The following is a 13809-nucleotide window of genomic DNA, read 5'->3' as shown; positions in this document are numbered from 1 at the left end:
AGATTTTTTTTTTTTTTTGGTAATAAACTTCATTAAGATTGGGCAAAGGTCGAGGTTGAAGGATTCAACCAAGGAGTGGATAGAGGCCAAACTGTCGAGCCCGCAATCGACAGGGCCTTCCTTGCTAGGACATGATCAATTACATTTCAAGATTTCAAGTGTTCTCCTCTTTGTTTTGGAATACACTTCCGGATTTCACCAATTATCAATTAGGACTTGTTTAAAAACTTGAATTGGATTTGATTCGTTTGAGATTTTTAAGATGATTTGCCACGTGTCTCTGTTTCCTGTTACTTTATGAAGACAGACGAGAACTCTGTATGGGCAACACTTGAAAAATTCTCATGACTCAGAGAATAAACCTTGGTACTCAAATTGCAAAGCGTTTCAAAATTGAAGAAAAAGACAATTAGTGAAGAAAAGATAAAAAGAAAACAAGGGCCACAGCCAAGGAGATGAGAGAGCGTGTTTGACACGAATGCCCTGTGGGTTCTGATTCTTCTGAAGTATTTTCTTTTCAGTTGTTTAATAATTATTATTAATAATGGGTTCGATATGGGTTCTGTTCAAATCGAACAAAACAATTCCTCGTTACAGATTATGTGCCAAATGCCGCAGAATTCCTCTGTTCCATATACCTTTCTAAGAAGAGATAACTGAAGAAAGCATCTTCTCAAGCCCCATCTCCAAATTCTGAAGAAGCCAACTGGGTTCTGGTTGTTTTGTTGTGGTGTTGAAGTGGGCGTGGAAGAGGCGTTGGGGTCCGAAGAAAGGTGACGTATTTTACTTAGCAACAAAAAAAGTAGCCTTAAATTTCAAATTATCTACCCAATCTTGATTCTCTAGAAATGGAGCAATTTTGTTGTTGAAGCCTAAACCTTGATGATTTAGATAGATTCACTAAATGGATAAAAAGGAAAGAGTTGTAGATACAGTAACAATAGAACTGTAGTAGTCTGATACACCGAAGCATGCACTGTCTGCACAGCTTGTTTATGGAGCAGACACCAAAGAGTAGAGCATCCGAGGGAAGGATGACAGTTCTCACTTCTCAGTGGGTTCACTTTTAGAATCTAATTGACCTAAGCGGGCCCATCACCATCAACCCTTCTCTTTCTTTCTCTGTTTTCTAATTTTCATTTTTAAAATAACGGGTCTCTTGTTTGCATGCTACAAGTAGATGTTGGTGATGGTGGATTGCTCCTCAGAGTTCAGACTCGAAGCCGATAATTTATAAAATTCGAACAGAGTAAAGGTTTGACGATTCATTATTGTTATTATTAGTATTATATATACATCTCTTGTTGCTTGGTTTCCATATTGTAACTGATTGTTCCTTGATGATTCTGGGATTCTGTCTGCTATTTCTCTATGGCTAAATCAATTTCGTAGTTTCAGTAACTAGGGTTTCTGGCTTCGGTGTTAAGTTTTATTTTACTTTTTTCTTATCCCATCTGTGCTGTGTAGCTGGATTGGAAGGAGCTAGGGAAGCCATTTGTTCATAGAATTACGGGGAGGTTGCGGTCAAAACAGATGCCGCCGAATGTTGTCGATGACGCCAATGGTTTGCCCAGGGTTATATTGACTGATCCTGGTGGATCATCAGCCCAGGTTTTCTATTTTCCTTGTATTGTTATAATAGAATAGATCATGATTAGCTGATACCACTATAACGTTCCCCTTTTCTCTTGCTTGGAAATCCCTGCTAATTGTGATTGTTGTCTAGAGAAATAATTATGAGATACAAAGCTACCGGTTCCAAAATAAAATAATAATGAGAAAAATAGGTAATTTTGGAATTTTCAGTGAGGATTTTGTATGAAAGAGGCTGACTGTTTCATTTTTTCAATTAAAGAAGAGTGAACTATTATATCCTAAAAGAAGCTCTTCACCCAAAATGCGAAAAATGATCCACCAATTTAAATTTCAGAAATAGAAAGATTATTGAATCTTGGGATCACTGGCTAAGTTTTGAGATTTTTCTCTGTTAATCCTTGGGTTGGATATCTGATCTTTAATGCTTCCTGAACTCTTACTTTGGCTTTCCCAGTCTTCCCCCTTTTTCTTGGTTTCTTAATTCACTTTCCGGAAAAAAATAATAAAAAGCAACTCCGTCTTGGTGTGCAATTTCCGGGTAATTCAGTATCTTGGGCTTGTGATTTAGTTTCCCATGAAACTTCTGTTGACATCCCTTTATTGTTTATTGTTTATCAATCATGTTGCAAGGATGGATAAGTAGTAGTTAAATTTTCCCTAGTAGCAAACTCGATCAGAAGTTTCATTCTTTTAGATCCGTTTAGAGATCCGGATTGTATGAATTGGCATCAGCAATGTGATGGACGGAATAGATCAGCTGGATGTTGAAGATTTGGGGTTCTCTTCTCATATCCCATAAGAAATTTCATATATATTGGACAGAACCCAGTTTTCCACTTACCGATGTTGTTGAGTTTGTGAAGACTAATCCTAACTCCAATGATAATGAATTTATTATTCAAGTGAGCAATAATATACAGAGGACTGGAAATCCTTTAAGAAGTTCACCATTTTGCCCTCCATTTGTTTGGCAAGAGTCCTAAGCTGACACAAAAGCCTACTCAGTTTGCAGCTTTAAACTGAAATTCTTGAATGGCTAATAATAGAGAAAAGGTCATGGTAAGTTTCAGAGCAAACATGGACCAATGCACTGATGTAACTATTTTATAGGTAACTTATCAGATGGGCAGTCATAACTGCCATGTTATCTTCCAATTGTAGTTAACCTGCCTTCAAGATCTGTTCCTATTGGTATTTCATATGCTCCTGATCTGATTGAATTGCATTTACCTACTTTCTGAAAACAATATCTGCATAGTTGATTATGTAATGGTACTGAGGGAGATTTTACTTTACCTTTTGATTCATTCAATTCAATTCAATTGAAATGAACTCAGGTTCTTCTTTATGGTGGGCAAGTTGTGTCTTGGAAGAATGAACGTAAGGAAGAATTACTGTTTATGAGTAAAAAGGTAAATGTTTCTCAGACTGTTTTACCAAAATGATGTTATTGTTGAAATTATTAATGTGGTTTGCTCAACTAGGCACTGGCAAGTGTTATCGCTTCTTATTATGACAATATGTTAGTGTATTCTCACTCTGGATTTTTGTTGCTAGTTGAGATGATATAAGCTTTGGATAGGCTCTGATGGAATGGACCTATTAGCTTGTTTTTCTGTAAACTACCTCATGTAATCTGTTTGTTTTTATGTTTGCAAGTCGGAGAAAGCAATAAGAAGCCTACAATTATATCCTCATTTTCTTCACCAGAAGTATAGTTTTGATTTGTGTCACTGCTCTTTCAGACATAAACCTTATTTTTATTATGGTTCTTTCCTGATTTATTCCTGATTTAACTATGTTCTTTTATTTTGTTCAAATCTATTGATGTTCTTAGATTTTGTCATTTCCATGTTTCCTTATCTTGCATGACAAATTGTCTTCGCTAACCGTAACTTACCAGTTTGTTACCCTCGAGTAGAAAGTTGTATAGATTGCAAACGTTATATCTTTTACTCTTAGCATAAAGTTATACAGTTTGTCTTACTGTTGTAAAATGAAACCCGAAATGTTTGTTCATAATTGACCTACTTAGGTTGAAAGACTACTTGTGCTATTGATTATGTATTGGAGAATTGTTTCCTAATAACTATGATGGCTTCATATATTTAACAGGCTATTTGGAAACCACCTAAAGCCATCAGAGGAGGAATACCTGTCTGCTTTCCTCAGGTTGGCTTTGGAGACAGTCTAAAACCTTTCAGTGTCCTTTCTTGTTTTGGGCCCACCTAACTGTCCCTTTCACTTTTGCAGTTTGCTAATTTTGGATCCCTAGAACAGCATGGATTTGCTAGGAACAGATTATGGTCATTAGATAGTAACCCTTCTCCTTTACCACCGACTAACAGCCAGTCCTCTGTGGATCTCATTTTGAAGTCCACAGAAGAGGATCTGAAAACATGGCCACGCAGGTATATCTGTTGCCGTTTTGGATAAGAGAGAATTAGCCTTTGGAGAATAAATATATCTGTGCAAATCTGTTACCTTCTTGTCTATCTCTCTGTGCAGTTTTGAGCTACGGCTTCGTATTTCACTCAGTGCAGGAAAACTTACTTTGATCTCTCGAGTTCGGAATACTGATAACAAGGCATTTTCCTTTACGTTCGCTCTGCGTAATTACTTGTCTGTTTCAGATATAAGGTTTGCAGTAACCCTCAGTTCATTGCTTTGCACCTGTGATGATTGAGTGCATTAATTTTGTTTTATTTATTTATTTTTGGATACTCAAGACTCGGGAAGAATTGAACCAGTTAATTCTTAATTGTTTGGGACCAATCCTTGCCAACTTGGAACATTTCTTTTGTTGATTTAGTGTTGCAATCTCAGAAGAGCCAATCTATGTGTTATACACTTCTCGTATTTCTTTATTTGTCTTTTACCCTTTTCTGTATTCCTTTTCCCTCTATGAGCTTTATTCTCATGTCAAGTTTAATCTTGTTATCCATTTCAGAGGGTTTGCATGATTTATTTTGATTTGCAGTGAGGTTCGTGTGGAGGGATTGGAGACACTTGACTACTTCGATAACCTGATGCAGAAAGAGAGGTTCACAGAACAGGCTGATGCAATTACTTTTGATGGAGCGGTACTAGTGTTACCATTTCTGGCTTTATCTTTATGCAAGTCACACTAAGTCAGGGAGCAGGGTTTAAATCTGTGACCTGAAAATTATGTCAGGAAAAACTGTTGAGAGCTGGGTCTAAACCTGTGACCCAAAGATTTGGGCAGCTATACCCCCACTGAAGTGTGATTAACTTTTAACATATTTCCTTTTGGCAGGTCGACCGAGTGTATTTAAGCACACCAACAAAGATTGCCATCATAGACCATGAAAAGAAAAGGACCCTTGTGTTGAGAAAGGAGGGCCTGCCAGATTGCGGTGAATACCTAAGTCCTACTCTTCTCTGTCTCTACTTTCCCAATGGATGAAAAGGTGTTTTTTTTCTACCTTTCTGTTGGATCTCTGTAACATATATACATGATTTGCAGTTGTGTGGAACCCATGGGACAAGAAAGCTAAAGCTTTGCCAGATTTCGGTGATGAAGACTACAAAACCATGTTGTGCGTGGATTCGGCTATTGTCGAAAATCCAATTGTCTTAAAACCATTTGAAGAATGGAAGGGTCGCCAAGAACTGTCCATTGTCTCATCAAGTTATTGCAGTGGGCAATTGGATCCGAGCAAGGTTCTTTATGGTTTTAGCTGAACTTCTGCTCGAGGACACACAACGACTGTTGTATAACATATTCTATTTCTCTTATTTGGTGAGAAATATACATGCTGTTGCTTATGGTGTACTATTATTTTCATTGTACTAGGTCTTTGAAGTTATTTAAAGGACAAAATCAGTCAAACTTTCAGGCTCACAGACACACAGGGTTGAACCCACAAAGGTTTCCCTGAGCATGTCCATGTAGTTGTGGGCAGAAAGCAGTGTAAACTCATATTACAATGATAAGTGTGTTATGATGCAATCTTTAATGGAGAATTTTAATCTATGATAAAACCAGAAGGATCTCATGGCATTGTTTGAGCAAGGAGAGAAGTTCATCTATCCCATTATCAAGATCTTGCCTTCTTTCCAAGGTAAGTCTGTAAGATGAACTTTCATGTTTAGTAGTTTTCTTTGCTTTTCAGTTTTGAAACCAAAATCAAAATGATGATAAACTCAATGAGAGTGCTTGCTGGGAGCATCTAAAACAGGTGGAAGTTTTCAATTTGTGGGAAAGAGGTGGTCCTTTTTTCTTCTGGCAGAAAGTGCCAAGTGGCATGGCAACCTTTATTTATTTTTATTTTTTTGTAATAAATTTTTTTATTAAAGAATACTTAAGTTTATTTGAGTAATTAATTTAAGAAAAATAAAATCAATCCAGGCAGAGTGATTTTGATGGATCTTATTATGATATTTGAAATACTAGTTCCCCAACCCTGATTGGCAGAACTCAGAAAATGATACGGAAACACTACCACGTTTCACTATGGGACCCCCTCCAAACAGAAATATCTGACTTGGCCAGATTATCTTCTTATATTTTAATCATGTGGCGAGAGAGATAGAAGCAGACATGATCTTACGAACCACATGGGAAACATCAGCCATTATTATTCTCTAATTATATAGTTCTCATCGTTGAAAAATTATAACTTACCCTGTAAAAAGAAATCATAGCTTGATGCGTCAACTCATAGTTTCTACTTGAAAATGATAATAAAAAGGGGGGCTTCTGAGAGAGGAAGAAAATAGAACGAAAAACTGAGAGAAGCAGAGAAGGTGGTCGAGCGTTTTCACGGGAGTGCGTTGTCTTTCATGTCGAGGGATAACTCTGAAATGTGCATGTGCAGTCGAATAGCTTTTTTATGGTTCCCCTGTCTTCAGATTATTTGAAAAGATCTGTCAGAAATGGTATATATATATATATGTTCTTCTCCCATTTCTTTCAAGGATCAAATATTGTTTGTTTTCTACTTATTGGCACAAACTGTGTTTCTTCCACGGTTTCTTTAACTTACTTTGTCTGCAGATGGAAGAGAGACACAGAGAGAGAGAGAGAGAGAGGATTGCTATGTACATGAATGAGATACTGTACTGTTGAGATTCATTGAACTGCTTCTCCTCTTTCACCGCACCCTTTTCTAATCTTCTTTCATTATCTTCTTCAACGTAAGCTGTTCCACTTCAAGGGATTTTGCTGTTTCACTCTGCTTTTGAGTGGTCATTGGGTTTTGGGTTTTCTAAAATCATGTGTCGGAGGGGTCTGAACATGTGAGTTTTTATTCTTTGATCTTTTACAAGAAAAGCATCTGTTATTTGCTTAGTTTTGATCTCCATTCCCGATTCTTGTGCGAACGGTTTCTGTTGGGAAAGTGGCCATGATGAGAGAACAGAGCATGTCTTTTACGGTTCTCTGATGCATGTCAGCATGTCCATGGTGCAACCGGGCCACCAATGTCTTTTTTTTTTTGTCTCGTAAATTTTTTTATAAATCGGCAATGAGTGAAAGTTTCCGTTGCTAGATTGATGCTGGATATTTTCCCATTTTAGTAAGATGGAATCTGGCAATGGCTTCTACTCAGTGGACGAGTTTCGTTTGGATGCCAAGTGGCTGATCGATCCCAAACATCTCTTTGTTGGACCCAAAATTGGAGAGGGAGCTCATGCTAAAGTATACGAAGGAAAGTAAGTATCTTTGCTCCCTGGGGGATAGGATGGATTGTTATATAATGTTTATTTCATTACCTACAGCATCTTTATGGAGGAACCATATTGTTTCCCTTGGTATATTTTACTTTGATCGACATAAGTACCTGTTTTCAACTTTCAAGTTGAATTTATTGGGCCTTTGGAATTGATACTTGCACAGATAAGAAAACCTATTGAGGAGTCTTCCTTTTCAGTGTTAGGAAGTTGTGATTCTTCAGCTAGGATCCCCCATATATGTCTTGACTAAGTATCTCATAGTATCAATATCTTTATGACTGGCGAAGTCCAAGTCAGGGCCTCGTTTCCTCTGCCGCTGCTGCTGCCACTGCCCTCTCCTTCTCCGTCTTCTGCCACAGCTTGCATGAGCCGGCCTCTGCTGATGCTGCTGTTGGCGCTGCTTGTCTTCCTGTGGGTGCTAGAAAATGTCTCCCAACCCATCTTCCTCCCTTCCGCCTTTCCCTTCCCCCCTCTCCAACCATCATTCACGGCTCTGCCCTCCTCCTTGCTTCTGCAAATCCTAAAGCCTGGAACTCTATGTTTCCTTCCTCTGAACCCCCCTCGTCTGACCTTACCTTTCATTTATCCCTCCCCCTCCCTTGGTAACTGGACCCCATCTGTCCGTTGCCCATCCTATGCGATGTGACTGAAAATGCCATTCTTAGATGGCAGTGCGCCATTATTGGCCAATCCTTGGGCCTGCTCCTCCTTGTACTCATTGCCTCTCTCTTTAAGCAATGAAAGGCAAAAGACCTCACGAAAACTTATCAGCTCACCTCTGCAACCTCTCTTTTCAAGTTTGACTCCCTTGCTTGCAAGTCCCGAGTTCTTGAGGGTTCCCATGGTATGTTGGAAAATCTCCTATTCTTCTCAAACCATGGGAACCTACAATGCCTCTTCAAAAAGTCAACTTCACCTTTCTCCCCTTATGGATCAATCTCCTTGGACTCCCTCTGGAATTTTTGAACAAGGATTGCTTAAGTCGCATTGGCTCTGCCATTGGCAAGCATCTTCGCTCCAACTCCAAGACACTCAAGATGGAGTGCCTATCATATGCTCGGATTTGTGTAGAGGTCCCTGCTGCCAAGCCCCTCCCCCCTTTCATCTATACTGAAGATGACAATGGCCTGAAATACAAGCAAGTCATTGTCTACGAATGGGTTCCGGCCCTCTGTGATCGTTGTGTCACCTTTGGGCACGACTCAAACTCCTGTCTCCCTGCCATTATTGATTGCCCAAGCTCATCCACACCTACCTCTACATCTCCCATGAATGATTGTATGCTAGTGGAACCTACTACTCCCAAGAGCACCATCAACTCACCGCCGAGGGTTCCCGTCGCTGCTGACGCATCGGAGGATGAAGACACTGTAAGGAACAACCCTGTTGCTGCTGCTCCTTCAGCTGCCGACGCTTCATAACCTACTGTCTACATCCGCCACCAGCAAAACCTCAAGTCTAATCCGGCCACCTTCTCAGGTAACATTCAAAATAATTTCTACCGCCTAGCAGTCTTTGACACTGACCTAACCAAGAAAAAGCTTCCTGACATCAAAGCTAGTTCCATGCCTTCTAACCCTAAACCTCATGACAGTAGCTGGTCTGCTAGAGAGCCTGCTTCTCCTGACCTTTGCCTCGGCCATGCTATTGAGCCTCCCACTAGCCTTTTCTCCCCTCCTTCTCTTCCTTCCTCGAACTCCACCCCGCTTGTTCTTGTTCCAATCTCTCTCTTTGGCCCTCACCCTTCCCAGCAGACCAACCTTAACGCGAGCCCATCCTAACCCAAAGCCCTTCTCTTACTCTTGAGCCCACATCCCCTTTCTCCAGCCCTTTATTTCCCATTGGTTTGGCCCACGGGCCTAATACTCTTAACCCTTGCAATTCTCCCCTTAACACTGCCCACTTGCTTCTCCAGAGTCTCTTGTCCCATTCCTCCCAACCCAATGCTTGCAACTCCAATCCATCTACTGAGATTGTTTTTGATTCTCCTACCTCCCCCCGGTGATTTATCCTTATCTTGCCGATTGCAGAAGAAGTAGTCACGCCATTGAAGAGCATAACCCATTCGGTGATGATTTCCTGGTTGATCGCAGTTCCTCTAGGAAGAAGAATAATAAGAAAAAATATAAAAAAAAGGGTCATTGCTTTTTCTTGCTTTCGTTTGGGCTTGGCTCCGTTGTTCTCAGTGTTAGTGCTTGAGTTTTGTGCTCAGTGTATGCACTTGAGCATTGCTATATTTGTGCTTGTTGTATGAGCATTTGGTTCCTCTTTTGGTAATGAATTTTATTTATTCATCAAAAAAAAAAAAAAAAAAAAAAAAAGAACTTCTTTCCAGCTCTTGATCTTTGATTGGTTCAATCCTCTTGATCGTGAGTTAGATCAGACTTCAAATCATATTTTTTGTGTATCTTATTCATTTTGCTTTCTCTTGCCTTTTTTCATTTTTCTTTTAAATTGATCTCTTCTTGCACAACGGTTATTAGAACTTGGTGTCTTTACTCAGACATTTCACTACAGTTACCTCACTCAATTTTTCTGCTCAGGTATGATAATCAGAACGTTGCTGTAAAAATTGTTCATAGAGGGAACACCCCTGAGGAGATTGCCAAGAGAGAAGCTCGGTTTGCAAGAGAAGTTGCAATGTTGTCTAAAGTAGAACACAAAAATTTAGTCAAGGTAATGTTTTTAAATAATGGCAATTTCCATCATCTGCTTATGAAATTTATTTTTCATTTCCATCCATGTTTGACTCATTGGGTTATAGAATTTCATCTTATTTACCTGGGACTTTAAAATATCTAACAATGCTTATTGCATGTTAACAGTTTATTGGGGCATGTAAGGAGCCTGTTATGGTGATTGTAACTGAGCTTTTGCTGGGAGGTTCATTGCGTAAGTACCTGCTGAACATTCGGCCAAGGTGTTTGGACATGAAGGTGGCAGTTTGTTTTGCGCTCGATATTGCTAGGGCAATGGAGTGCTTGCACTCCCATGGAATCATTCACCGTGATCTGAAACCTGGTGAGTTTTCATTTCTATTGATATCTATAGATTGCCAATTGTCATGATTTATGGGCCATATGATGTGTATTTTAAATTTCATGCTTGTTTAACATTCTACCCAATGATGAATGTCTTTGTCTCAATATTAATGAACCTTGATAAGTTTATTAGGTTCTAGATATTGATATAATTCTTGATCTTGCAGATAAAGTTTGAATCAATGCAAAGAAATCAATGCACAGAAATGATGACTAAGAAATATATAATCAAGGATACATTTTGAGTTTGTTTGTGCACTTGATGAGGGAACACATAATAGACTTTTTCCTCCCCCTTCTTTAAAATAAATTGCAACACACATTTTTGACACTGTTAGTGGACTATTTCAGCTGCCAAATCTCAATACAATGTGCTATGTAATTATTTTGTGATATCATTATTATATGCCTATCATTTTACCTATTATTCACAAAACAAAATTCTGGCGACCAGTTGGGTTCAGCTCACTCAACAGATGTAAACCCATGCCTTTAGTATCAGAATCTGTGGTTGAAGCTGTAATAGTTGAATTTGAGTATTTGGGAACCTCTATTGGTATCAATTGTGATGAATTCAAGTGTACAACTATATGGGTGGTTACAGAGCTATTTGTTTGATAGCAGTCTGCCATTGTGTTTAGATCCGTCTGTGCTGATGCTAACCACTGAAGACACATCGAATACATTTCAAATTTTCCTTGAAGAACATTCTCCAGGTGTCACTAGGGAGGAGCGGGTGAGACTTCAACCTGCTGTTAGCCTATGACTGGACAATTGTATAATCTGTAGTTCTACAGGAGTAGATATATCCACATTCTTCTGTAGGAAGGCATTCTTACTAGGAGAGCATTGCCTTGAGGAGTTATACATACTTCCTTGGTAGAGGATGTTGTTCCTATGATCTAGAAAAGAGCTTGATATTCTTTTTATTGGTGGGGATTAGTGGCTTATGTGATAATTTTATTTTTCCAGTATCTGTCCCTTCTTGTGTTTTCTTACTTCCATATTTATTTGTCTTGTGATTATACTTGTCCTCTCTATTTCCGTATTGCTGTAATCTTTGGATTACTTAGAGAACAGCAAAGGGTCAAAGGCCCTTAATATTTTCTATAGTTGGAACAATCATCTTGTCTACCATGTGTTGCCTTTAGGTAAGGAAGGATGAGATATTAGTCTTTCCTTAGTCATGATTACTTATGCTGGCAGATGTCATTCCAAATTATGTCTGAGTTGCCTGAAACCTGTCCTATTTCTAGGTTTGCAAAGCTTTTAAGGGAGAAAAAGAAGATGTTGTATATTGACACATCTTTGTTTGACTCATCTAGGTTGATGTAGTTCTTGCTCAAGATTGGAAGATTGTAATTTGATTACACCTGGCTTGAAGCTTGTGTTTATTCTATGTTCATATCTGCTCCCAAATAGTGTCTTTGAGTGATAACTCTGGCTTAATGACGATTATGCATTTCTTGTTTCTCATGATTAGGGGTGGTGCCTAAAATTATTCCCAAGGGAGGTGAACCTTTAGCATTAATTTTTACTTTTCTTAGCGCATTAATATTCCTACCCTTGCCATTGTGATTGGATGTTGTCTTTAGCCCTATTGCTGAGAAATGCCTGCAGTGTGTATATCTGTACGAAATATATTGTTATTATATTCTGCTCTGAAGGATGTATTGGGATTTTATGGTCCACTGTTGCCTGAATATGTGATAACCTGTTCTATAACAATTCTGATTAAATGTTATGTTTTCACAGAAAACTTGATCTTAACTGCAGACCACAAGACAGTTAAGCTTGCAGACTTTGGTTTAGCACGAGAAGAGTCACTAACAGAGATGATGACTGCTGAAACAGGAACATACCGTTGGATGGCGCCAGAGGTAAAACATCCGTTGAAATAATTTAGATGTTTGTCTTCACTGATTTTGAGAAAATTTAATTAGCCCTCTTTTTTTATGGCAGTTGTACAGTACAGTCACACTGAGTCATGGGGACAAAAAGCACTATAACCATAAGGTGGATGCTTACAGTTTTGCAATTGTCTTGTGGGAACTCTTACACAACCGTTTGCCATTTGAAGGAATGTCAAACCTGCAGGCAGCCTATGCAGCTGCTTTTAAAGTAAATATCTTTCTCTGGCCATTTGAATGGTGTTTGTTCTAGACAAATGCTTCATTAAGAACCAGCCCATATGCATTCAGTATCAGGAACCAAAATTTAGGAAGTCCTTTGAAAGATATACAGAAAAGAAAATTGATTAATCAATTTGAAGGTTCTGATTTTCCTTCAGTAAAATGCTGATAAAGAGCCAGTTCTTCAGCCAAGGCCATAGGATCTGTTCTTTCTTGTATATACTAATTATATAGCTTGTCTTTGTGGATCCTCCTAAGCTGACATGGTACGGATACTACTATTATGCACTGATGGTTGTATTCTGCTGTTTGCAGAATGTGAGGCCCTGTGCAGAAAGTCTGCCTGAGGATTTAGCGCTGATTATGACATCTTGCTGGAAAGAGGACCCAAATGCCCGGCCGAATTTCAATCAGATAGTGCGTATGCTTCTCCATTATTTATCGACCCTTTCACCACCACAGCCTCTGACCTCATCCCACAATTTCAATTCAGAATATGCAGTTCTTCCACTGGAGTCTCCAGTTACAAGCTCCCTGATGGCGATACAGGATGACGTGGGGGGAAAGCCCCCAAAAGCCGACGCACCAAGAGGTTTCCTTTTCTGTTTTAATCAGTGCTACTGATCTCCTGGGTGAAGGATTGTAGCTCCATTCTCTAACCTGCATTTTGAGGGAAGTAGTAAATTAGGTATTTAGGTTCTAAACCCACTGAATGCATCTAAAAGGGTGTAGATTATCCATTGTAGAAAGTGTTTTTTTTAGCTCTGTAGCCAAGGGAACAGTATGCATCTGCTGATACTGGTGAATTTACTTAATTGTAAGTGATAGAATTTTCTCTGTTCTTTCTGCCATAGGTGTAATGGTAGCAGCTTCAAACAGAGGAATTATCTTATTGGATCTTCACTATGGTAATCTTTTGAGTACTGGTGCTACCAGGGATCTAAGCCACTTGATAAATCAGTCAACTAAGAAACTTTTTTACCCAAAAAGAAAGAAAAAAACTTGATCTGATTCATTTGACACCTATAGTCATTCCATTCAACAACAGTGGTCGTCGTTATGGCTAGGGTACCTTACAACCAATGTATAGGTATTTGACTGAAGCCTATATATATATATACATAATTGACAAAAGGAGAGGATTCAAAAACCAAATTGATAAAAGGAAAGGATTCTCTGGAAAACCAACATAAGAGAAGCGTACCCACGTACCCATGAGGTATCATAAATGATATAGAATGTATGAAGTCCGCAGAGTTCATTGAAAATGAGAGAGAGAGAGAGAGAGAGAGAGAGAGAGAGAGGAGATTCGGTGTTTCGTGGGGTGAAATTGAATGCTCTGC

The 13809-nt window shown here is 38.9% G+C and overlaps 2 protein-coding genes across 7 annotated transcripts; both read left to right on the top strand.

Moving 5' to 3' along the window:
- Positions 1–348: 348 nt before the first annotated feature.
- LOC149020738 (putative glucose-6-phosphate 1-epimerase) lies at positions 349–5576 on the top strand. Of its 3 annotated transcripts, none has more exons than XM_089148956.1 (11): positions 349–485; positions 598–773; positions 1181–1255; positions 1468–1611; positions 2934–3008; positions 3712–3768; positions 3850–4007; positions 4105–4236; positions 4577–4679; positions 4874–4973; positions 5084–5576. In XM_089148956.1, exons 4-11 carry the CDS (start codon positions 1534–1536, stop codon positions 5299–5301), a joined length of 921 nt encoding a protein of 306 aa, XP_089005082.1. In that variant the 5' UTR covers positions 349–485; positions 598–773; positions 1181–1255; positions 1468–1533; the 3' UTR covers positions 5302–5576. The 3 variants fall into 3 exon arrangements, with proteins under 3 accessions (XP_089005082.1, XP_089005083.1, XP_089005081.1); XM_089148957.1 differs by adding an exon at positions 989–1054 and having other exon boundaries at positions 349–773; XM_089148955.1 differs by having other exon boundaries at positions 349–773.
- A 308-nt stretch (positions 5577–5884) lies between these two features.
- On the top strand, positions 5885–13654 carry LOC149020737 (serine/threonine-protein kinase STY13-like). Of its 4 annotated transcripts, XM_089148954.1 has the most exons (8): positions 5885–6858; positions 7138–7272; positions 9837–9969; positions 10119–10314; positions 12090–12214; positions 12297–12455; positions 12782–12883; positions 12960–13092. In XM_089148954.1, exons 1-8 carry the CDS (start codon positions 6836–6838, stop codon positions 13002–13004), a joined length of 918 nt encoding a protein of 305 aa, XP_089005080.1. In that variant the 5' UTR covers positions 5885–6835; the 3' UTR covers positions 13005–13092. The 4 variants fall into 4 exon arrangements, with proteins under 4 accessions (XP_089005080.1, XP_089005079.1, XP_089005078.1 ...); XM_089148953.1 differs by having other exon boundaries at positions 5885–6498; positions 12782–13654; XM_089148952.1 differs by having other exon boundaries at positions 12111–12214; positions 12782–13654.
- Positions 13655–13809: the final 155 nt, after the last annotated feature.

This window comes from Hakea prostrata, chromosome 3, assembly GCF_041222555.1.
Source record: "Hakea prostrata isolate BN-2017 chromosome 3, UWA_Hpros_2, whole genome shotgun sequence".
NCBI classification, from domain to species: Eukaryota; Viridiplantae; Streptophyta; class Magnoliopsida; order Proteales; family Proteaceae; genus Hakea; species Hakea prostrata.
Note: the sequence above shows the minus strand (reverse complement) of the source record. Positions and strands in the feature narration are given on the sequence as shown.

Coding starts and splice junctions, on each gene's coding strand:
- LOC149020737 (XM_089148951.1), top strand. CDS start 6,836: ATGTGTCGGAGGGGTCTGAACAT. Junction 12,215..12,296: donor ACCGTTGGATGGCGCCAGAG/GTAAAACATCCG, acceptor TTTTTATGGCAG/TTGTACAGTACAGTCACACT. Junction 12,456..12,781: donor CCTATGCAGCTGCTTTTAAA/GTAAATATCTTT, acceptor TGCTGTTTGCAG/AATGTGAGGCCCTGTGCAGA.
- LOC149020738 (XM_089148956.1), top strand. CDS start 1,534: ATGCCGCCGAATGTTGTCGATGACGCCAATGGTTTGCCCAGGGTTATA. Junction 4,008..4,104: donor CTGAAAACATGGCCACGCAG/GTATATCTGTTG, acceptor CTCTCTGTGCAG/TTTTGAGCTACGGCTTCGTA. Junction 4,237..4,576: donor TTGTCTGTTTCAGATATAAG/GTTTGCAGTAAC, acceptor TTTGATTTGCAG/TGAGGTTCGTGTGGAGGGAT.